General features: G+C 42.0%; 1 protein-coding gene across 1 annotated transcript in view; it reads right to left on the minus strand.

The window, feature by feature from the left end:
• Nucleotides 1-25,985, minus strand: part of SUMF1 (sulfatase modifying factor 1) — a 113,779-nt gene that overhangs the window by 41,300 nt on the left and 46,494 nt on the right. Inside the window, exon 7 of the mRNA XM_075552322.1 lies at nt 14,060-14,173. Within this exon, the coding sequence (XP_075408437.1) occupies nt 14,060-14,173 (114 nt within the window). The remainder of the gene's footprint in view (nt 1-14,059; nt 14,174-25,985) is intronic.

The raw sequence follows: 25,985 nt of genomic DNA on the forward strand, positions 1-25,985 counted from the left end.
AAGGTTGTGTCAACTACATATCACAGGTTGTTAATAAGCCTTATCACAGGTTAATGAGCCTTCCTCCAATCCTGATGGCACACTCTTTATACAATCCAGCTTCTCTGACGATTTGCCCAGCACAGAGTTTGAGTGAGTATGGTGAGATGGTACAACGCTGTCGCACACTGTTCCTGATTTAAAACCATCAGTATTCATTGCCTTGTTTCATTTGAACAACTGCCTCTTGATCTACATACATGCTCTTCATGAGCACAACGAAATGTTCTGGGATTCTCTTTTTTCTCAAGTGTGTTAGTCTGGGCTGACTAGAGAAACACATTCATAGACACTCATATATGTATAAGGAAGAGCTTTATAGAAAAGAGCAATTGCATATTGAGAAAACATCCAAGCCCAGCCCAGACCAAGTCCATAAGTCTGTTATTAGTCCATGTAGCCAATACTAGTCCATAAATTCCTCTTCAGACTCTTGCAGCACATGCAATGATGCCAAATGCAGGAAGATCACAGGCCAGTGGGTAGAAAGTCTTATGGATTCAGTCAGTGTCAGTGAAAGCATCTCAACGCTGGTATGGGTCTCCACGGGTCTCCGCCAGCTCTCTGTCTTCATAGCAGGAAAGGAAAGGCAGAGAGACTGGTTCTGGCCTCCAGTGAGCTATTCATCTCCTTCACACCTACAAACAAGGTCATCAAGCTGTGATATGATTGACAGGCTACACTCCACCCCTTCACTCAAGTTGACATGAGATTATATACCTGCCACATCAAGGTTATCCATAGTTTGTTATGATCCACACAGTTTAATGTCTTGACATACTCCATAAAACACAAGTAAACATCTTTGGATCTCTGTATCTCCTCAGTCAGTTGGGTAGGTAGCTGTCTTCCAAATTTCCTGGTATAGAGGAGTAAGTGCTTCCAGTGATTCATCAGCCAAATGAAACATTTCAATTGATCGTCCATCAATTCCTAGAGCCTTGTCTTCAGCTAAGGCTTTCAGTACAGCTTGAGCTTCTCTCTTCAGCACCATTAGTTCTCGTTCGTTTGCTACCTCCTGAAATGCTGGAAGGTGGACTAGCTCTTTTTGGTACAATGACTCTGAGGACTCTTTCCATCTTCTTTTGTTGCTTCCTGCATCCTTAATACTTTTCCCATAGAATCTTTCAATATTGCCACTCCAGGCCTGACTTTTATTCTCGAATGCTTGCCATTTAAGATACACTCTATTCTTCCCTTTTGATTTTCTAATTCTAGGTCTTTGCACATTTCATTATAATATTTGTCTTCTGACAAAAAGTTCAAAGCAGACCTTTGAAATTTTCTATTCAGCTCTATGACTTCATCATTTCTTCTATTTGCTTTAGCAACTCTATAAATAAGAGTAAGTTTCAGAGTCATGTCTGACATCCATTTTGATCTTTTCTTTCTTTCCTTTCTTTTTATTTATATCATTTGCTTTCTTCACGAATAATGTTCTTGATGTCCTCCCACTGCTCATCAGGTCTTCTGTCATTAGTGTTCAATGCAGCAAATATGTTCCTGAGATGTTCTCAAAATCCAGGTGGGATAGACTCAAGGTCATACTTTGGTTCTCATAGACTTATTTTAATTTTTGTCAACTTTATCCTGAGTTTATATATGAGCAATTGATGGTCTGTTCCACAGTCATTCCCTGGCCTGGTTTAACTGCTGATTTTGAGTTTCTCTAGTGTATTGTCCCACAGATGTACTCAATTTTATTTTTGTGTATTCTACCTGGAGAAGTCCATGTGTATAGCTGCCTTTTGTGTTGTTGAAAAAAGGTATTTTTAATGAAGTTGTTGGTTTTGCAAAATTCTATTATGTGATTTCCAGCTTTGTTTTTAATCACTAAGTCCATATTTTCTATTTTTGTTTTGTTCCTTACTTTTAGTTTCCAACTTTCACATTCTAATCACCAATAATTATCAATGCATCTTGATTGCATGCTTGATCAGTTTCCAACTGAAGTCGTTGACAGAATTTTGTAAAATCTGTATCACTAGTTTTTGTGGATGGTGCATAAACCTGAAAGGTAGTTGTATCAATTGGATCTCCTTGAAGATGGAAAGATATAGTAATTCTATATCACCGCTGTAACTGTACTTCATGATTGATTTTACAATGTCTTTCTTGACAATGAATGCCACGCCATTCCTCTTGATTGTGTTACTCCAGGCATAGTAAATCAAATGATTTTCTGATTCAAAATGGTCAATACCAATCTGCTTTCGCTCATTACTGCCTAAGATATCCATCATTGTACATTCCATTTACAAAAGGACAGATGTTTGATGACTTCACTTATATAAAAAGAGAACAAAAGGCACATGTTTGAAGACCAAAGCTTACATGTAGTTGCCAGGGTGTGAGGAAGGGATCATGGGGAGGGTTTAATGGTAATGAGCAAATAGCACTGATGCCGGCCTTGATGCTTATGCTCTCTCAAGGACTGTCTATAAAAGATCAAACGGACAACAGCAACTCAGGAAGATAAGAACATTACAGGACAGTGAACTGATGCTAATGCAGGAAGAACAACTCAGAAAAAGGGGATGAAAACGGTTACATGCCTCAAAGAATGTAACCCACGTCACTAGCTAGTACATGCTGAAGCTGCTGCATGGACACCAGGTAAAACTCTATGTCTTGAAAAGGAAACATTGATGGAGCGCAGCTCTGCTCCTGACACATATGGGTCATCCTGAGTAGGAACCAACGCAGCAGCAGCTAGCTGGTTTGTAAAACATCAACATGAGGAACTGCTGATGGAACCGTATCTGTAAATCTGACTTTACTTTAAGCTGTTAATGCTCCTGAATTGTGCATACAGGAATGAAGGAACCAGGTAACTAGGGTCACTAAAAATTTTGTGTAGACAATTGCAAGGAGTTGGAAACAACCCAAATTTCCATCAGCTGACAAGTGGATTCAAAAACTGTAGTACCTATATACAATGGAGTACTACACATTGCTAAAAAGCAGTGATGAACTTATGAAGTACATCGCTGCATGGAAGAACTGGAGGAAACTATGCTAAGCAAAGTAAGCCAAGCACGAAAGGGCAAGTAAACATGAGTTCGCTGATGTAAGCTTTAAGAAAAATGCAAAAGGGGCATACAGAAAAAGCTATTGTATACAAACATTCCTGGGGTGAGGACCAAATCCAGGAATACGCAGGGTAGCTAACTACAAAGGAGGGGGCTAAAGGAAAAAGAATAAAAAAGTAATGGGTAGCGGGGACATTGGGCACTAACCCACCTAAGGGGAGGATATTGTTTATGTCTCTACAGGGAAAGAGGGACCAGACTTCAACCCAGTGCTCCAAGATGTGAATGCAACATGCCGACGTGGAGTAGGGAACAAGTGGAGAAGTCTGAGGGGCTGGTCCCAATCCCAACTACATGGACACCTGCCCCTCCCCCCAGAAGAATTTATTTCAGAAGACAGCACTGAATCTGCAGCTTCAGGAGAGGAACATTTCTGTTTAGAGCACACAGGAGCAAATGAAGGGGGAGGAAGATAGAGTACAGCACAACCTGGCCCACCAAGCCTAGAGGACGATATTCTTCTCAGAGCAGCCAATCCACAGAGAAGACCACATGGCCAGCCCCACAATGAGACATGGCATCCTTCACTGACCCATAGCCCTAAGGGACAACACTGGAGACACAGTGTGAAATACTGCCCGATCTGATCCACCACACCGAGGCAAAATACTAAGGGTGTGCAAGAGAACAGCAAGGGGAGCAGAGCAACGAAGTCCCCAATGAATCCCAAAAATAGATTTTGGGGCCAGGGCCTGGCGCCCCAATAATCTCGCCTGTAAAACACTCCTGAAGGCCAAGAAAGAGTCCTTGAACTAACTACAAGCTTTTTTTTTCTTGCTGTTGTATTTTGCTTTTTGTCATTGGGTAGTTGCTGTTGTTTTATTTTGTTGCTTGGCTTTGCTCTGTCTTATTTTTGTGCATGTTATTATCTCCACAAGTCTGACTTCATAAGATAGGCTGGATGAACAATCTGGAGGAGAAAACAATGGGACCAACAATTCCGGGGGAAAAGGGAGATGGGGGGGGGGGGAGTTAGTGGTGTTAACAAACCCAGGGACAAGAGAACAACAAGTGATCCAAGTCGGTGGTTAGGAGGGTGTAGGAGGCCTGGCAGAGTGTGACCAAGGGTAATATAATTGAGAGGAATTACTGAAACCCTAATGAAGGCAACTCTAATGATAGTGGAACAAGAGGAAAGTCAAAGGAAATAGAGGAAAGAGCTAGAAGGCAAAGGTCATTTATAGAAGTCTAAATAGAGGCATGTATATATGCAAATATATTTACATATGAGGATGTGGAAGTAGATCTATGTGCATATATGTATAGATTTAGTATTAAGGTAGCAGATGGACATTGGGTCTCTACACAAGTACTCTCTAAATGCAAAAATACTTTGTTCTATTAAACTGGCATTCCATGATGCTCACTTTCCGACACAATCGCTGAAGACAAAGTGGATGCATAAGCAAATGTGTTGAAGAAAGCTGATGGTGCCTGGTTATCAAAAGATACAGCGTCTGGGGTCTTAAAAGTTTGAAGCAGCCATCTAGCTCAGAAGCAACAAAGCCCACATGGAAGAAGCGCACCATCCTGTGCAATCATGAGTTATCGAAGCGATCAAGTAAGACATCATCAGAACAAAAAATCTCATCATTGTGAATGAGGGGGAGTGCGGACTGGGGACCCAAAGCCCATCTGTAGGCAACTGGATATCTCTTTACAGAAGAGTCACGGGGAGGAGACAAGCCAGTCAGGGAGCAGTGTAGCAACGATGAAACATACAACTTTCCTCTAGTTCTTTAATTCTTCCTCCCCACCACCACCCCACACCCACTATCATGAGCCCAATTCTACCTTACAAATCTGGCTACACCAGAGGATGCATTCTGGTACAGATAGGAACTGGAAACACAGGGAATTCATAGAAGATGATCCCTTCAGGAACAGTGGTGAGAGTGGTGATACCAGGAGGGTGGAGGGAGGGTAGGGTAGAAAGGGTGAACTGATTACAAGGATCTACATATAACCTCCTCCCTTGGGGACAGACAACAGAAAAGTGGGTGAAGGGAGATATGACAAAATAATACTTTATAAATGATCTAGGGTTCATGAGGAAGGGAGAGCGGGGAGGGAGGGGGAAAATTAGGAGCTGATGCCAGGGGCTTAAGTGGAGAGCAAATGTTTTGAGAATGATGAGGGCAATGAATGTACATATGAGTTTTACATAATTAATGCATGTATGGATTGTGATAAGTGTTCTATGAGCACCTAATAAAATGATTGGAAAAAAAAGAAGAAAATGTTGAGTATAAATTGTTGAATAGGCACCTAAAGCTATGCTGACAACTCAATAAATTATTTTAAAAAATGGATGACATGATAGATTTTTGTTATGTGTACTTCAAAATACAAATTATTTTTAAAATTTCATGTTGACAAAAATGCCAATCATCTCCAGCTAATAAAATTTGGCAAGCCACAGGGATTCCTTCAGAGGAAAACTTATTTTGGAAAAGTCCAGCCCCTTGGGACTTTCCTGAGCCAGTCTTTCACTGTGAAGATGAGCATGGGACAAGCCAGCAGAAGGCAAGGACAGAAAGAACAGCAAACGGCCATTATTCAGATATGACATCTTCCTTCCCTCTGCTCCCAAAGCCAATGTTCCCCATCCGCTCTTCTTGATGACAGCACAAAAATCCAACATGATAGCTGAAACATAATCCATTTAAAACAAAAACAGTAAAACCAAACTTGAACTTTTGAGAGATAGAAATAAAAAGAATTCTCCCAAAGAGTTTCAATTTCTTAACAATTTCATCAGGTAGGCAGAATGATTCTCAACTTGTGGATAAGAAAACTTCCATTATAGTCTAAGATTAGAGACGCCATTCCTTTCACATTAAGTGGGAGAACCATAATCTACCTTACTTCAATTCATTCTGAGCCAGGGGTTCTTTCCATTAGGGGAAAAAAGCTGCTAAATTATGTCCTTGTTCCTTTTCGATGGAAAGGTACTATATGCCGCTCCTTCCTGCCATATCCTTGACTAAGCAAATCAGCATTGTTGGTGTGGGAATATCACGATGTTATATAAAGTTTCCACATATTGTCATACAAACATTACATACTGCCACAGGCTAATATGCGTTTCAGAGTTAATTGAGGGGAGGAAAGTATTAGTTTTTGATTATGTATATAGCAGCAATGGCCATGCTGTGGATTGTCTGTGTGGAAGGGGACGATGCCATTTTAATGACACCTCCAAAGGTCAAACATCTACAAAGTCACCAAAAGTTCCGATACACTAAGACCATGCAGATATCATTTCATATGGCCCAATGCCTCCACCTCTCTGAGGGCTCTGAACCAAGCTCACAAGGTTATCCACAACCTGTTCTTGTCCCAAATGACTGACCAATCAAGTCAAAGAGAATCATTAACCTTCACTTTCTGGAAGTCATGAATAATAAAAAGATGTTTCCTCCACTGTTTGGCCTCTGCACACAAGCTCTCCAAAGCAACTTTTAAAACTTGCCATAATGTGGAGGGACAACAGAAAAGTGGGTAAAGAGAGACAATGATCAGGGTTAAGACATGAAAAAATAGTAATTTATAAATTATCAAGGGCTCATGAGGGAAGGAGACTAAAGGGGTGGGGGTGGAGGGAATGAGGAGCTGCAACCAGGGGCCCAGGAACTGAAACCAGAAAGAAAATGTTTTGAGAATGATGGTGGCAACAAATGTACTAATGTGCTTGACAAAATGGATTGTGATAAAAGTTGTACGAGCCCCCAATAAAATGACTTTTTTTAATTTGTCATAATGAGTTAGTCTTTGAGTTACTATAAATACATAACACAAAGGAGGTCAATTTCAGCACTTAGGTGGCCTACTAATTACATGAATATTTTGGTTCAATGTTTTCCCTAAAAATGTCTGCTGCTAACTAGCCTTTGCTTCTGAAATACTCAGGATATGGGCATCAATTCTAACTGTTGGGAACTGTTTATGTCAGGAGCAGCTATTAGGCACCAGATTCTGTACTAGATCCTATATTACGGGCGTCCTCAAACTACGGCCCGCGGGCCACATGTGGGCCGCTGAGGACATTTATCCGACCCGACTGGTGTTTTTGCACCGTTTGTTTTTTTACTTCAAAATAAGATGTGTGCAGTGTGCATAGGACTTTGTTCATAGTTTTTTTTAAAACTAGTCTGGCCCTCCAATGGTCTGAGGGACAGTGAACTGGCCCCCTGTTTAAAAAGCTTGAGGACCCCTGCTCTATTAGAAAATTAAGGCACATAAATTAAGAGGTCAAAGAGAAATAAGTATTAACAAAAGCGAATTAGTCATACCACACCTGTGAGGAATGGCAGAACTAAAGTCTGAAAGAGGAAGAAATCCAGAGAGGTGAGCCTGCTTTGCCCTCAGAACCAAAGGGTGTCGATCCAAATGGCAACAGGTATCAGAGCTGAGAATCTGAACAGAACGTTCGATGGACTCTTGCGTGAAGAAGCAAAGATTGCAGTTCAGAACTCTCTTTGCATTGACAGCTGGAAGAATTACACTCGTGCTAAACTGGACACACTGTAACCGAGTCTATTCTAACTTATATCAACCCAGTAAGACACAGCAGAACTGTCCCCCTCTGGGTTTCCAAGACGTTGTATCGTTATATACAGAGGCAGACAGGCTCATCTTTCTCCTGAGGAGCAGGTAACTGGTGGATTAAAACCACTGACCTTGTGGGTTAACTCAGTTGATAACCAAAGCAGTTGAAATTTCTCCCATTCAAATCATAAAGCAAATGAGGCACCCATGACAGAGATATAAAATGATAACTTCATCGGAGTGAGGGCAAACTCAAGGGCAGGGCCTGGAAACAGTGAAAACCAGATAATTTTGCATTTTTCTAATAATCCTCGGAAGCAGCAGCAGCAGTAATAGGGAAAGTGGAAGCTGATAAGCCATAAACAGGCCACACGAGATGGCCACAGGGATATGCTCACAACATGCCAGAATCCTGAAGCCTGTGCACCCCATTCCAAACATTCAGGCTTCCACTGGGGAGGAGGGAAAATATTCTACTCCTGATCTAACCACAAATACAAAAGCTGCATCTTGCAAATTAAAAATAGTGTCTCCCCAATCTCTGAAGACACAGCGGGTGCATAAGCAAATGTGGTGAAGAAAGCTGATGGCACCCGGCTATCAAGATATATTGTCTGGGGTATTAAAGGCTTGAAGATAAATATGCGACCATCAAGCTCAGAAGCAACAACGCCCACATGGAAGAACACACCAGCCTCTGTGACCACGAGGTGCCGAAGGGATCAGCTTTCAGGCATCAAAGAACAAAAAATCATATCATTGGGTGCACACCTCCATGATACGATCACAGAGGACAAATGGGTGCAAAAGCAATTGTGGCGAATAAGGCTGATGGTGCCCGGCTATCAAAAGGTATAGCGTCTGGGGTCTTAAAGGCTTGAAGGTAAACAAGCAGCCATCTAGCTCAGAAGCAACAAAGTCAACATGGAAGAAGCACACCAGTCTGTGGGATCATGAGATGCTGAAGGGATCAGTTATCAGGCATCATCAGAATAAAAAATCATATCATTGTGAATGAGGGGGAGTGCAGAGTGGAGACCAAAAGCCCATCTGTAGACAATTGGACATCCTCTTACGGATAAGTCGCAGAGAGGAGAAGAGCAAGTCCAGGGTGCACTGTTGCAACAATGAAACATATGACTTTCCTCTAGTTCCTAAAAGCTTCCTCCCCACCCAAGATCAAGATCCCAATTCCACCTTACAAATCTGGCTAGACCAGGGGATGTACACTAATAGATATAGGAACTGGAAACAAAGGAAATCCAGGGTGGATGATCCCATCAGGAGCAGTAGTGAGGGTGGCGATGCTGGGAGGGTGGAGGGAAGTAGGGTGGAGAGGGGGAACAGATTACAAGGACCTACATATAACCTCCTCCCTGGGGGGACAGACAACAGAAAAGTGGGTGAAGGGAGATGTCAGACAGTGTAAGATATAACAAAATAACAATAATTTATAAATTTTCAAGGGTTCGTGAAGGAGGGGTAGTGGGGAGGGAGGAGAAAAAAAGAGGAGCTGATACCAAGGGCTCAAAGAGAAAGCAAATGTTTTAAGAAAGAAGATGGCAACAAATGTACAAATGTGCTTGACAAAATGGATGTATGTATGGATTGTGATAAGAGTTGTATGAGCCCCGATAAAATAATAATAAAAAAATAATAGTGTCTCCTGACCACAAACCCACCACATTTAACAGGGCGACTCTCGATGTGCCACTGCTTCCACTATCCCTGCCAGAAAGCATAAGGAAAGTGAACTCGAATGGCAGTTCTGCAGAGATCAGATGTATCTGCACCCAAGAAGGTAGATCTAGCCTCTAGACCAGTGTTTATCAACCTTCCTAATGCCTCGACACTGTAATAGAGTTCTTCATGTTGTGGTGCCCCCAACCATAAAATGATTTTTGTTGTTAGCCAGTGTGGTATAGGGAACCAGTGGAGAGGTCTGAGGAGCTGGCCCCAATCCCAACTACTACGTGGACACCTGCCCCTCCCCCTAAAAGAGCTTATTTCAAAGGACGGCATCGAATCTGCAGCTCTGGGAGAGAGACATATCTGATCGGGGCACACGGGAGTAGGTGAAGGGGGAGGAGGAGAGAGTGGAGCACATCCTGGCCCACCAGGCCTTGAGGACGATGCTCCTTATTAGAGCAGCAAGTCTACAGAGAGGACCACACGGCCGGCCCCACCATGAGACATAATGTCCCTCACTGACCCATAACCTTACAGGGACAACACCGGAGACACAGTATGGGAATTGCACCGGATCTGAACCTGCCACACCAAGGCAAAACACTAAGGGGGTGCAACAGAACAGAAAGGGAACAGAACAGAGAGGTCCCCGAGGAATGCTGAAGGTAGACTTTGGGGCCAGAGTATGGTGTCCCAACAGACTGGACTAGAAAACACTCCTAAAGGCCAACAAACAGTCCTTGAACTAACTACAAGCTTTTCTTTCTTGCTGTGTTTTGTGTTTTTTTTGTCATTGTTTTGTTGTATATTGTTGCTTGGTTTTGCTCTGTCTTGTTTTTGTGCATGTTATTATCTCTGTCTAAATAAGATAGGCTGGATGAACAATCTGGAGGAGAAAACAACAGGACTGAGAGTCCTGGGGAGGACATGGGAGAGGGGGATGTGGGGGGGAAAGGTAGTGGTGTTAACAAACCTAGGGAAAAGGGAACAACAAGTGATCCAAATCAGTGGTGAGAAGAGTGTAGGAGGCCTGGTAGAGCATGATCAAGGGTAATGTAATCAAGAGGAATTACTGAAACCCAAATGAACACTCAGCATGATAGTGGGACAAGAGGAAAGTAAAAGGAAATAGAGGAAAGAGCTGGGAGGCAAAGGGCATTTATAGAGGTCTAAATACAGGCATGTACATATGTAAATATATTTCTATATGAGGATGGGGAAATAGATCTATGTGCAGATATATATAGGTTTAGTACTAAGGTAGCAGAAGGATATTGGGACTCCACTCAAGTAATCCCTCAATGCAAGAATACTTTCTACTATTAAATTGGCATTCTATGATGCTCACCTTCCTGAAACAACCGCTGAAGACAAAGCAGGTGAACAAACAAATGTGGTGAAGAAAGCTGATGATGCCTGGCTATAAAAAAATATAGCGTCTGGGGTCTTAAAAGCTTGAAGGTAAACAAGCGGCCATCTAGCTCAGAAGCAACAAAGCCTACATGGAAGAAGCCCACCAGCCTGGGTAATCACGAGGTGTCAAAGGGATCAGTTATCAGGCATCACAGAACAAAAAAATAGTATCATTGGGTGCACACCTCCATGATATGATTGCTGAAGGTAAATGGGTGCATAGCAAATGTGGTGAAGAAAACTGATGGTGCCCAGCTATCAAAAGATATAACGTCTGGGGTCCTAAAGGTTTGAAGGTAAACAAGCAGCCATAGCTCAGAAGCAACAATGCCAACATGGAAGAAGCACACCAGTCTGTGTGATCATGAGAGGTTAAAGAGATCAAGTATCAGGCATCATCGGAAAAAAAATCTTATCACAGTGAATTAGGGGGTAGTGCAGAGTGGAGACCCAAAGCCCATTTGTAGGCCACTGGACATCCCCTTACAGAAGGATCTTGGGGAGGAGACGAGCCAGTCATGGTGTGATGTAGCAACTATGACACATACAACTTTCCTTTAGTTCCTAAATGCTTCCTCCTCCCCCCACTATCATGATCCCACTTCTACCTTACAAATCTGGCAAGACCAGAGGACGTACACTGGTACAGATAGGAACTGGAAACACAGGGAATCCAGGGCGGATGATACCTTCAGGACCAGTGGTGTGAGTGGTGATACTGGGAAGGTGGAGGGAGGGTGGGTTGGAATGGGGGACCCGATTACAAGGATCTACATGTGACCGCCTCCCTGGGGGATGGACAATAGAAAAGTGGGTGAAGGGAGATGTGAGACAGTGAAAGAGATGACATAACAATAATTTATAAATTATCTAGGGTATCAAGGGTTCATGAGGGAAGAGGGAAGGGTGAGGGATGGGTAAAAATGAGGAGCTGATGCCAGAGGCTTAGGTGGAGAGCAAATGGTTTGAGATTGATGAGGGCAATGAATGTACAAATGTGCTTCACACAATTTATGTATGTATAGATTGTGATAAGGGTTGTATGAGCCCCTAATAAAACGATTAATAAAGAAAGAAAGAAAAGAAAAGTATTAATTTTGGTGCTACTTCATAACTGTAAATTTGCTACTGTTATGAATTGGGTAACCCCTGTGAACGTGTCATTTGGCCCCGAAAGGGGTCACGACCCACAGACTGAGAACCGCTGCTCTAGACTCTTCACGAGCCCCACATCAGACATGTATCCCCTCACACTCTGAAATATGACCTGGCGAGCACCATGTAAATTATGCTGTCTTCAATTCACTGAGTGGCTTTACCTCTTCACTGAGATGAAATTAGAGAATTTATTTTAAAATTAGCCTTTGTGCCTTCCAAAAGGTTTAGGTTTACAATTAAGTATATCCATCCCCTGTCCACCAAGTTTGGGTATAAATATGAGTATATATTTCTCTGATCTGACTGATGAATGTCTAGTTTGCTGGATATAGAATTTTCAAATGATAATTTTCCCCACAATCTGTTCACACAACAAAAAATATTCTGAATGTTATTTTGAAGGAGTTACTTCACACAGTCTCCATTTTTACACATTTTGCCAAACACTGGGCCCGTTTCAGAACAGGTAAGATTTACATGAACATACTCCCAAGGTATCAGAGGTGTGGCACACTGAGCAGCTCAGAAAATCATCATTAACTGACTCCATTTCCTCACTCTCCAGTCTCCCAGAGAGTATCCTGTCCAAATGGAGATGCTGAATGAAGTTTCAACCAATCTGAAGTCAGGCAAAGAGGTGCACGGTTAAGACGGTCTTACAGATTTTAGAGTTACTAATAAAGCATTAATGATTTTAACATCATTACCTCACTGATAAGACTTATGAATGGATATAATCTCTGAAGGTGTAACAGAGTCCTTCAAAGAGTTATCACCCAGCAGCACAGAAAACACTTGCAGGTATTTTTAAAATTTTAATTTATTTATTTATAATTATTTTATTGGGGCCTCATACAACTCTTATCACAATCCATACATACATCACTTGTATAAAGCAATTTGTATATTTGTTACCCTCATCATTCTCAAAACATTTGCTTTCCACATAAACCCCTGCCATTAGCTCCTCATTTTTGTGCCCTCCCTCCCCGCTATCCACTCCTTCATGAACCCTTGATAATTTATTAATTGTTATTTTGTCATATCTTACACTGTCCAACATCTCCCTTCACCCACTATTCTGTTGTCTGTCCCCCAGGGAGGAGGTTATATGTAGATCCTTGTAATTGGTTCCCCGTCTCTACCCCACCCTGCCTCCAGGTACCTCTTATTGCCACTCTCACCACTATCCTGAAGGGATCACCATCCTGGATTCCCAGTGACTCCAGTTCCTATTTGTATCAGTGTACATCCTCTGCTAGCCGGGTTTGTAAGGAAGAATTGGGATCATGATAGTGGGAGGGAGAAGAAGCATTTAGGAACTAGAGGAAAGTTGTATGCTTCATTGTTGCTAAACTGCACTCTTAATGGCTTGTCTCCTCCCTGAGACACTTCTGTAAGGGGATGTCCAGTGGCCTACAGATGGGCTTTGGGTCCCCACTCTGCACCCCCCCCATTCACAATGATATTATTTATGATTTTTTGTTGCCTGATACCTCACCTCTGCGACACCTTGTGATCACACAGGTTGGTGTGCTTCTTCCATGTGGTATTTGTTGCTTCCAAGCTAGATGGCCGCTTGTTTACCTTCAAGTCTTTAAGACCCTAGATGCTATAGCTCTTGATAGATGGGTTCAATCAGCTTTCTTCACCATGTTTGCTAGTGCACCCGCTTTGACTTACAGGTACTTTTATACCAATGTTTTAAGCATGAATCAAGAGACAGGAGCTTAATGTCACTTTGCAGCCATTCCAAGATTAACCTCAAGAATATATAAATACCCACAGAAGTACACAAAATTCTTTTAGTTCTACATGCTACATGAATCACAGTAAATTCACAGAGAAAAAGGTTCAACTCATGAGCTAGTATTTGCCTGTTGACCTACCTGCCAACCAAGTGAACCTTAGAGATACACACTTAAGTATAACATTTCTTTAAATTAAAACCCTTTTCATTGTTAATTAGGTGAGGGTTGCACCCATGTCATTTCCAATGTGGCTTTGAACATGCCATAGAGCAATCCAAGAGGTAACAGACTATAAACCACCCCCACTCCCAGCCCAAGCGAATGGGCACTGCCTCTCCCAAGAGGAACTCTAAGAAAGACACCCACCGGGTTAAGCATTTCCTCAGCAGAATGATGAGTGGTCCACCAATCTAAGGTCCACTCCCATGCATTCCCCACCATGTTGTACAAGCCATAGCCATTGGGAGGGAAGGCGTCCACCTGAAAATGAAAAAGGAAACATGCTGTCAGAACACACTATTTCAGGAAATCTCCTTGGTGCAAAAGTACGCTAAGAGCTGACTTCCGAGTATGAATATTCATTTTCATTCCAACAGTCAAAAGACGATTTGGCCAATATAAACACATAGAGGCATTTTTCAGCTCTGGGCTTCAAGAGGAGTTTATGAATCTAAAGAGAATTTATGTTACATGTTAAGAAAACCAGTAGAGTGATTCACACTAAAGAGGCTAATATTATGAATCAAAGTTAGGGCTGGCAGTGTGTGGTATATATAGGGTGGGTGAAAATCAGAATGTAGACCTTCAAAGTTGTTAACAGGAACATCATTTCCTTCCCAAGAGCATCTCCTCACCAGAGCTGAGTCTTTCTGTCAACACAATGTCTTTTAGTACTTGAGACCCTACGTCAATCCTATGCCCTGCACCAGCCCCTCCAAAATACTATTACCTTATCTGTAAGCCAAAGGCACAGTCATCAGAACATTGAGGGGACTTGTTTTCATTAAGAAAATGTGAGGACTTTTGGAAAGATAGGGACTGAGTAACACATACCAGAGGGACTCCGCAGGAATCAGCACAGGAGAGTTACTAAGAGGGAAATTCCACACTGTTGGGTCGCAGGAGGAGCATCATGATGATAAGTAAGCACAGATCCACTAGGTTTTCAGGGGCTGGGGGCTTTTGGCTTACCACAGTGGAGGCTAGCTAGGGTTTGACCTTAGCCATGCTACTGTCTCTGCTGGAGCCAGGATCATTTGGAGCCAGCACAGAGCCTTTATCTCAACACAGCCAGTTTGCCGCTGTATGCAGAAAAGGATTCAATGCCTCCAGCACCAGGGTAATGGATCTTGTTACTTTTGTTTCCCCTCACTTCTATCCCCCCTCCACGCCCCCACCCCAACACCACCACCACCACCCCCCCCCCCCCCCCCCCCGCCGCCAGTCTCAGCAGGATTAGTTTTTTTTCTTTTACTCTTCCCTTTTCTCTTCAAGACCTCTCCCCTTAGCATAGGGAATTTACACCTGTCCTCCACTCAGCTGGGAGTGCTCCGCCCCCTGCAGCATAACCCAAGGCTGGGGAAAGACCTCCCACCCTCTACCAGGGGATATCCTGCCAAATATCTTCCTGGGGAAATTCTGCCCTCCTGCCCCCTTCAGTGCTTAACACTTGGCTGGGGAAATCTCGCCCACATTCTTTGGGGGAAATTCTGCCTGTGTGACTGGGGGAGCTCCTATCCATCCTCTGTGGTCCCATGTGACTGAGGGAATTTCCACCTACCTGCTGTAGTGCCTCACACGGTATAAGGCAGCTTGGCCAACACTTGCCAATGTTCCATGATGCTGTGGAAAACTCTGCCCAACCTCCACAGTGATCTACCTTACCAGGGCAATTCCACCCACTATTCATGGTACTCCACAACAAAGCAGACAGCCTATAAGCCTTCTGTGGCATTCCAGTTGCAGCGAGCATCCCTGCATGCTTTCTGCAGCACCCTAAGCTGCTGGAGGCCACACCACACCCAGTACATCATCATCCTCGTGGGTCTACAACAACCCAACCACCATCCATCCAACTTGCCAGAGAGAGCCAGTGCTCTTCAACTGCCTGGAAAAAGGCACCTAGGCCCTCTCAAACAACACAACACAACAGCCATCAGACCCAATGACCTCAACAAAAACAAACAAACAGCAAAAACAAAAGGCAATGACAGAAGATGTCCTGAACCTAACAGCATGCCTAGAAAAAGCAGGCCTAGATCTAACACATAAAGAAAATTTCAGAATGCTGCATGCAATCATACAGAATATGAGGGAAACAATACGGAAAAAGGATGAAATGTTAGAGGAGATAAAGTTCATACACCAAAGGAAAATACAAGAGCTTAAGGATGAGATAACAAAAACCAGTAGCAGACTCACAGACTTCGCCAATCGACTGGAGGAGGCAGAGAACCGCACAAGTGACTGAGAGGAAAGCCAAGTAGACTTTAACAAATGAGAACAAAAATCTAATAGGATCATCAGAGAAGCTGAAGAAAACCAAAGAACTATGTCTGATGCTATGAAGATGAACAACATGAGAATAATTGGATTACTTAAAGAAGACACAACAAAGAAGTCATCGGCAAAAATAGTGAGAGAATTATTGGACGAAAACTTTCCCAGCTTAATGAATGAAAACCAGGCAGCCATTCAGGAGGCTAAAAGAATACAAGCTACAATGAATGCCAAGAAGAAGGCATCAAGGCACATAATAGTTAAACTATCCAACTTTGAGGAAAAGAAGAAAATCATGAGTACCTAGGGGAAAACAAGCAATCACATAGCAAGGTTCCCAAATAAGAATATGCTCAGACCTATCAGCGGACACTATGAAGAAGAGGAGAGAGTGGAGTAACATCTTCCAAATATTGAAGGAAAATAATGCGAACACAAGAATACTTTACCCAGCCAAATTATCGATCAAGATAGATGGAGAAGTAAGAGTCTTCCCAGACAAGGAAAAACTCAAAGAATACATTAAAAGAAACACAGCCCTACAAAAGATCCTTGCCAACCCAGTATGGGCAGAATAACAATACTCACCAAGCATAAATAAGAGACCACCACATAGAATAACCTCACCTAGAGAGCAACAAAGATAAAACAGCCCCCAAGATAGCATTGGCTTAAGGGTAGAAAGAATTAAAGAATGAACCACACACACACATGCACACGCACAACACTCTGATATAAAAGGGAGGTGGGAAGACACCCAACACAAAAGGTATAAGATGACATCACAGAGTCGCAGATGAAGATAATAACCCTGAATATCAATGGCCTGAACTCATGCATTAAAAGACTGAGACTAGCAGACTGGCTTAGAAAACACAATCCATAAATCTGCTGCCTACGGGAGACACATCTCAAGACTACAGACTAAAATAAGCTGTGAATCAAGGACTGAATAAAGACATACAAAGCAAAAGGCAAACCATAAAGAGAGATAAGGAGGGACACTATATAATGCTCAAGGGAACTATGGACAAAAAACACTAAGCATTTCAAACATATATTCCCCGAGAGACCCGCTGAATACATCAACCAAATACTCGAAAAGATGAAAAAGAAATCACAGCCTCAACAATTATAGTAGGTGACTTCAATATACCACTCTCTGAGAAAGATAGATCACAGGAAAAAAAAACTCACCGTGGAGGCTAGAGATCTAAACACCACAATTAGACAATTTGACCTGATAGATATTTACAGAGCTTTTCATCCGAATAAATAAAATTCACATCCTTTTCAAACCCACATGGCACATATTCTAAATAGACTGCATGCTGGGGCATAAGGCGAATCTACATAAATTTAAGCACATTGATATCATACAGACTTCTCTCTCTGACCACTGTGCCATAAGGCTGGAAATCAACAAAAGGAAGACAAAGAAAACAAGAACAAACAATTGGAGGATGAATAACTCTCTACTGCAAAAGGAGGGCATACTGGCCCAGATCAGAGATGAAATTAGGAAATTTCTAGAAACCAATGAGAGTGAGACCACGATGTGCCAAAACTTCTGTGAAACAGTAAAGGAAGTTATTAGATGATGTTTCAGTGCAATACGTGCACACGTGAAAAAGGAAGAGCGACTCATGATTGAAATGCTGACTCAAAATTTACAACTAGAGCAGAGTCACCAGGACTATCATACCAATAGCAAAAGAAAAGAAATAATAAATTTCAGGGCTGAGATTCAGGAGAGGGAAAATAAGAAAACTATGGGAAAAAATTAATGCTGCTAAAAGTTGGTACTTTGAAAGGTAAACAGAATCGACAGAACACTGGCAACCTAACCAAAGAAAGGAGGCAACAAATTTCAATAGCACGGATGAGGGATGAAAGAGGAGACATTACAACAGACCCTAATGAAATCAAAAGGTAATTACACAGTACTACAAAACACTGTCCTCCAAGGAATTCAACAACTTGGAAGACATGGGCAAATTCTTAGAAAAACAATCCCTCCCTAGTTTCTCTCTGATGGATGTCAAGAATCTCAACAGACCCACACAAATAGAAGAAATAGGCAGGGTTATCAAGGGATTACCAATAAAAAAAAATCCCCTGGACCAGATGGCTTCACAGAAGTCTACCAAGCATTTAGGGAAGAACTGACACCAATCCTACACAAACTCTTTTAGAACATAGAAAAAGACAGCAAACTCCTATGATGTTAGTATAACTCAAATAACAAAACTGGGCAGGGATTCCACAAGAATCAAGAACTACAGAACAATATCCTAAATGAACATTATTGAAAAATCCTTAACAAAATACTGACCAATAGAATACAAAAGTATATAAAACAAATAATTCACCATGACCAAGTGGGATTCATACCAGGGATGCAAGTATGGTTCAACACACGAAAGACTGTTAGTATAATTCGCCACATTGACATGAAAAACTATAAAAAACACATGATAATATTGATAGATGCAGAAAAAGCATTTGACAACATCCAACAACAATCCCTATTCAAGACACTCAAAAAGATAGGAATGGAAGGAAAATTCCTCAAGATAATATAAGCTTAAAATGAAAAACCACCAGAATAGTCAATGGAGAAAAGACAACAAAATCCCACTGAAAAAGGGGACCAGACAAGGAAGCCCCTTGTCCCCACTCTTATTGAATATCGTACTGGAGGTTTTTGCTAACTGCATAAGGCAAAGAAAAGACATTAAAGGTATTTGCCTTGGGAAGGATGAGGTCAAACTATCGTTATTTGCAGATGATATGATTTTATATACTGAAAATCCAAAAAGTTCTACAAGCGGAGTACTGGGAGCAATAGAGGAGTTGGCAGAATGGCAGGAGATAGGATCAACAAACAGAAGTCCATCGTACTGCTATACACATCGGATAAGACCACAGAAGAGGAGAGCAAAAAGGTGGCACCCTTTACAATAGCCAAGCACAAACTGAAATATCTTGGGGCATACCTGACTAAAAGAATAAAAGATTTATATGAGAAAAACTACAGAACACTATTACAAGAAACCAAGAGTGACCTCAACAAATGGAAGAATATCCCATGCTCATGGATTAGAAGAGACACTATATAAGTTTAACGCAATCCTGATACAATTACCCTCATTTTCTTCAAAGAAATGGAAAAACTGATTACCAACTTCATATGGAGAGGGAAGAAGCCCTGAATTAACAGAGAACTCAAGAAGAAGGACACAGTGGAAGGGCTTGCTTAACCTGACTTTAGCACATATTATACAGCCACAGTGGTCAAAACTGCATGGTATTGATATAACAGATAATCAGACCAATGGAAAAGAACTGAAAACCCAGAAATAAGATCATCAGCATACAGAAAACTGATCTTTGATAAGGGCCAAAAAAATATCAAATGAGAAGCAGATGCCCTCTTCAACAAGTGGTGCTGGAAAACATGGATATCTGCCTGCAGAAAAATGACGCAAGACCCTTATCTCACTCCATGCACAAGAAGAAACTCAAGGTGGATCACAGAACTCAAGGTGAAACCCCAAACTATTAGGGTTATCAATGAGGGAATTGGGACCAACTTGAGAACTTTGGCACAGGGAATACACAGGCTATCAGATATAGGGAAGGGCACAAATACAGATGAGTCACAAATTGATAAATGGAATATAAGGAAGATAAAACACTTGTGTACATCAAAAGAATTCACCTAGAGAGTAATAAGAGAGCTCACGGACTGGGAAAACATCTTTAGCAATGGCATATCAGACAATGGCCTTATTACGAAACTCTACAATACTCTACTAGCTTTTGAAAAGAAAAAAAAATTACCCACTGAGGAGGTGGGCAAAGGACCTGAACAGAATTTTTACGAGGGCAGAAATCCGAATGGCCAATAAACATATGAGAAAATGTTCCTGATCTTTACCCGTAAGAGACATGCAAACTAAAACAGCAATGAGATACCACCTAACACCCTAAAAGATACCCAATTAAAAAAAATCAGAAAGCAACAAGTGTTGGAGGGGCTGTGGGGAAATAGGCACTCTCATTCACTGCCGGTGGTCCTGTAGGTATGTACAACCACTATGGAAATCGATTTGGTGATTTCTAAAACAGATGGAAACTGAGCTACCATAGGACCCAGCAATCCCCCTACTCGCATATACCCAGAAGAGACAAGAAACAAACCACGGCCAGACATCTGTGCTCCAAGGTTCATCGCGGCATGGTTCACAATTGCAAGGAGTTGAAAACAACCCAAATTTTCATCAACAGACGAATGGATTGAAAAACTGTGGTACATACATACAATGGAGTACTGCGCATCCCTAACAATCAGCGATGAACACATGAAGCACATCACTGCATGGGAAGAACTGGAGGAAATTATGCTTAAGCGAGTAAGACAAGCACAAAATGACAAGTACAACATGAGTCCACTGAGGTAAGCTTAAAAAATGCAAAAGGGGCCTAGGGAAAAAGCTACTGTATACAAACATTCCTGGAGTGAGGTCCAGGTAGTAATGGCAGGGGTCAGACTAAATCCAGGCATACATATAGTTGCCAACAAAAGGGGAGGCATAAAAGAAATGGGTAGCAGGGGAACAGGGGACTACCCTACCTGAGGGGAGGCTACTATTTATATCTCCACAAGGAGAGGGCGACCGGACTTCAACCCGGTGCTCCAAGATACAAATGCAACATACTAGCATGAAGCAGGGAACCAGTACAGAGATCTGAGGCACCAGCCTCAATCCCAACTACATGGACAGCTATCCCTCTCCCCATTAGAATTTACTTCTGAGAACAGCACTGAAGCTACAGCTCAGGAAGAGGGACATGTCTGATTAGAGCACATGGAAGCAAATAAAGGGGAAGAGAGAGTGGAGCACATCCTGGTACACCAAGCCTTGAGGATATCTGCTCAGATCAGCCAAGGCACCAAGGGAACCATATAGCCGGCCCCACTATGAGATAAGACATCTCTCACTGACCCATAGCCCTACAGGGGACAACACTGGAGACACAGTGTGGGAATTCCACCCGATCTGACCTCACCACAGCGAGGCAAAACACTAAGGGCATGCAACAGAACAGCAAGATGAGCAGAGCAAGGAAGTCCCCAGGGAGTATCAAAAACAGTCTTTGGGGCCAGGGTGTGGTACCCCATCAGACTGGACCAGAAAACACTCCTAGAGGTCAACACAAAGACCTTGAAATATTTACAGGCTTTTTTGGGTCATTTTTGTTGTTGTTTTGATTTTTGTTGCTTTGTTTTCCCTTGTCTTGTTTTTGTGTATATTATTATCTCTACAGGCCTATCTAGATAAGATAGACTGGATAAACAATCTGGAGGAGAAAACAAAGGGACTGATGGTTCGGGGGGACATGGGATAAGGGGAGGTGGGGGAAAAGAAGTGGATGTTAACTAACCCAGGGACAAGGGAACAAGTGATCCATAATCAATGGCAAGCAGGGTGCAAGAGGCCTGGTAGGGTGTGATCAAGGGCAATGTAACCAAGAGGAATTACTGAAACCCAAATGAAGGCTGAGTATGATAGTGGGACAAGAGGAAAGTAAAAGGAAATAGAGGAAACAACTAAGAGGCAAAGGGCATTATAGAGGTCTAAATACATATGTACATATGTAAATATATTTATATATGAGGGTGGGGAAATAGATCTGTGTGCATATATTTATAGGTTTAGTATTAAGGATTAAGTACACCCTCAATGAAAGAACACTTTGTTCTATTAAACTATCATTCCTTGATGCTCACCTTCCATACAGGATCGCTGAAGATAAATGGTACATAAGCAAATGTGGTGAAGAAAGCTGATGGTCCTGGGTTATAAAGATATAGGATCTGGGGTCTTAAAGGCTTGAAGGTAAAAAAGTGACCATTTAGCTGAGATGCAAGAAAGCCAACATGGAAGAAGCACACCAGCCTGTGTAATCATGAGGTGTTGAAAGATCAGGTATCAGGCATCAAAGAACAAAAAAATCCTATCATTGTGAATGAGGGGGAGTGCAGAGTGGAAACCCAAAGCCCATCTGTAGGCAACTGGACATCCCCTTACAGAAAAGTCTCGGGGAGGAAATGAGCCAGTCAGGGTGCAGTGTAGCAACAATTAAACACACAACTTTCCTCTAGTTTGTAAATGCTTATGCCCCCACCACCCCGCCCACTACCATGATCTCAATTCTACTTTACAAATGCGGCTACACCAGAGGATGTACACTGGTACAGATAGGAACTGGAAACACATGGAATCCTGGACAGATGATCCCTTCAGGACCAGTGGTGAGAGTGGCGATGCAGGGAGGGTGGAGGGAAGGTGGGGTAGAAAGGAGGAACTGATTACAAGGATCTACATATAACCTACTCCCTGGGGGGCGGACAACAGAAAAGTGGGTGAAGGGAGACGTCAGACAGTGTAAGACATGACAAAATAATAATTTATAAATTATCAAGGGTTCATAAGGGAGGGGTGGGGTGGGAGGGGGACAATGAGGAACTGATACCAAGGGCTGAAGTAGAAAGCAAATGTTTTGAGAATGATAAGGGCAGTAAGTGTACAAATGTGCTTGACACAATGGATGGATGGATGAGTTATGATAACTTGTACAAGCCCCTAATAAAATGATTTTTTAATGTGAACTCATTATCAAGTATAAACTGCAAACCTTCAGCAAGCAAATATATCACATTTCAAAGTCAGGCCAGCCAGTCTGTAACGAAATATTACCACAGACATAAAACCAAAGTCTGTAAGGCTTTTTAAAAAGGGTATGTGTGTGGAAGACACTGAAGGAGGGTGAGACATGAGAAAAGTACTTTAATTGAACAATAGTAAATACATAACAGTTTGGCAATTGTAGTAACTTTAATTTTTTCTCCAACATTTCCAAACATAACATAAATAAATGTATTTCTCATTTAAATATATATATCTTAGTTATCTTTGGACTTTAAAAAAGTCTTTTTGAAATTCTTGATCTTTTCCCCTTTATATTCATGATGCAGAACTGAAGTAATGAGTAAACTGCAAGTCGTTTCTAATTGCCTTCTGAAAATTTCATCTCAACATGCAAATAGGGAAGTATCTGAGGCTTGCGGAATTCTGAGCATTCCAAGGCTATGAGTGGCCTCTGAAAAAGATTTGACTTGAAAGAGTGGAAAAACTGAAGAATTTCACCCCTTTGCTTCCATAATCAGCATTCATTATTGAAACAGCATCACTTGGTCAGTGGTTCATTCAGTAATCCCAAAGCTACTGACCGAGGGCCTGGTGGGATTCAGCAACAAATTTAGCTCAGGGAACTTAATGAGGGAGAAAAGAACATACCCACATCAAAAAACCCAAGAGATGGGAATGGAATGCAAAGGATGAGAACAAAGGAATGTGCTCGGGTTGCAGGTATCCCCTGTAACGAAAGAAGTGTTGGGACTGATCTGTGGAGGTCATAGTTCAAAGGTTAAGAGAAACAAAGATGGAGAATCAAAACATAAACTGCCCTTTGAAGAATTTAGGGGTGATCAAAGAGAGCAAACCAAAACACCTCACTTGCCACTGAATTAATTCCTACTCATTGTGACCCTAATTCAACAGGGTAGAACTACTCCCGTGTTTCTGACGCAGTAACTCTTGATGGCAGGAGAAAGCCTCATCTTTCCTCTCGGAAGCAGCAGGTGGTTTTCAACCGCTGACTTTGAGGTTAGCAGGCCAGCACACGGCACTATCTGGTCTTCTGGGCTATCATGTTGACAGAAGCAGATCCCCAGGGCTTTTTTCTGCAGTGATATCGAAGGGGCTTGAACTACCACTAACCTTTCAGTTAGCAGCCCAGCAGCAAGCAATTTAACCAATCTCAAGGGTCAAGTCGGTGGCAGTGAGTTTGATTTTTCTGGTTTTTGGAAGATTGTGAAATTATAATAAGGGGAAATAATATAAACTTCGAGTTTTTTGGGTGTGTGTATGTGGGGGGTTGCTTATATGAATAATATGATGTTTAAGTGAGGTGAGATTTAGGTGGCAATAACCCAAATTAGCACATGAGTATGACATTAGGTCAAACAAAAAATGTTCAGCATTCATGGTTAAATTTATTACACTAACCAAACTTTCCTTCCAGAAACATCAAAAAGACCAAGAACAGAAAGCTATAAATGTTTTTTTTCAGGTGAAAGATCTAGTAGGTACTAAAATCAGATTAAGCTCATAAACACAACTCCATTCTCTGGCTTACTGTGCTCACAATATGAACACCATTCTTTTGCGGACAGTTGGTACAGCTCAGACCTGAAATAATAAAAGCGTGAAAGAACAGAAGAGGCTGCTGTTTTACTGTGGCCTGTCCCACCGATCAAAGTGACACTGTGGACACCCACAGCAATTACTACAGGTAAGTCCAGTCTTTCCTATGGGTTCTAACCAACTTACCTCCCTACCTAACTACCAACCAACCAACCAGTGGCCTTTGAGCCAATTCCAACTCCTGGCCACCCCACTGTGCCCCAGAACTATGATCTGCAGTCTTTCCAGTGGCTGGTTTGGGGGAAGTAGACTGGCAAACCCTTCATAGATGGCTCTGGTGGGTTCAACCTTCTAATTTCATGGTTAGCGCCATCATTAGCCATTTGAGCCACCCAGTGACTCAGCCCCAAATGAAAGATACTGGTCCACTTAAGTCTCACTTCAAACACAGGTCCAAGCGGCCTCTCTCAGCTCCTTTTCTTCTTTCCCTTCAGATCCTGTTTCTCAAATTGGTTCCCTGAGGGTGCTCTGATCTGCCTCTTTTGCTTCCTTGGCAACTTCTATGGGTAGGGTTTGGTGAAAACAGACATTTGTGAACTTACAGATAAAGATTTTAACCCTAAATATCTTTTTAGTGTAAGATAAGATAAAATAATAATTTATAGATTATTAAGGGTTCATGAGGGAGGGGGGAGTGGGGAGAGAGGAGGAGGGGAAAAAGGAAAATGAGCTGATTCCAGGAACCTAAGTGGAAGGCGAATTTTGAGAATGATGAGGGCAACGAATGTATAAGGGTGCTTTACTCAACTGGTGTATGTATGGATTGTGATAAGAGTTGTATGAGCATACATATGAGGGCTGGAGGCACAGGGAATCCAGGGTGGATGATACCTTCAGGGCCAAGGGTGTGAGGGACGATGCTGGGAGAGTGGAGGGTGAGTGGGTTGGAAAGGGGGAACTGATTACAAGGATCCACATGTGACCTCTTCCCTGGGAGAGGGACAGCAGAGAAGGGGGGGGAAGGGAGACTCCGGATAGGGCAAGATATGACAAAGTAACGATGTATAAATTACCAAGGGCACATGAGGGAGGGGGGAAAGGGGAGGGAGGGGAAAAAAAAAAAGAGGACCTGATGCAAGGGGCTTAAGTGGAGAGCAAATGCTTTGAGAATGATTGGGGCAGGGAATGTATGGATGTGCTTTATACAACTGATGTATGTATATGTATGGATTGTGATAAGAGTTGTATGAGTCCCTAATAAAATGTAAAAAAAGGAAAAGATGAGAAAAAATGATTAGGGAAAAGACTGTACAGATGTGCTTTATACAATTGATGTATGTATATATATGAACTGTGATAAGAGTTGTATGAGCCCCAATAAATTGTTTAAAAAAAAAGACGAACAAGAAAAAAAAAGTTGTATGAGCCCCAATAAAATGATTTATTAAAAATAATAATAAATAAATATCTGTACAGTATTCTAATACCAAACTGAACTCTGTGCTTTCAGAAAATGC

This window comes from Tenrec ecaudatus, chromosome 6, assembly GCF_050624435.1.
Source record: "Tenrec ecaudatus isolate mTenEca1 chromosome 6, mTenEca1.hap1, whole genome shotgun sequence".
Lineage (NCBI taxonomy): Eukaryota > Metazoa > Chordata > Mammalia > Afrosoricida > Tenrecidae > Tenrec > Tenrec ecaudatus.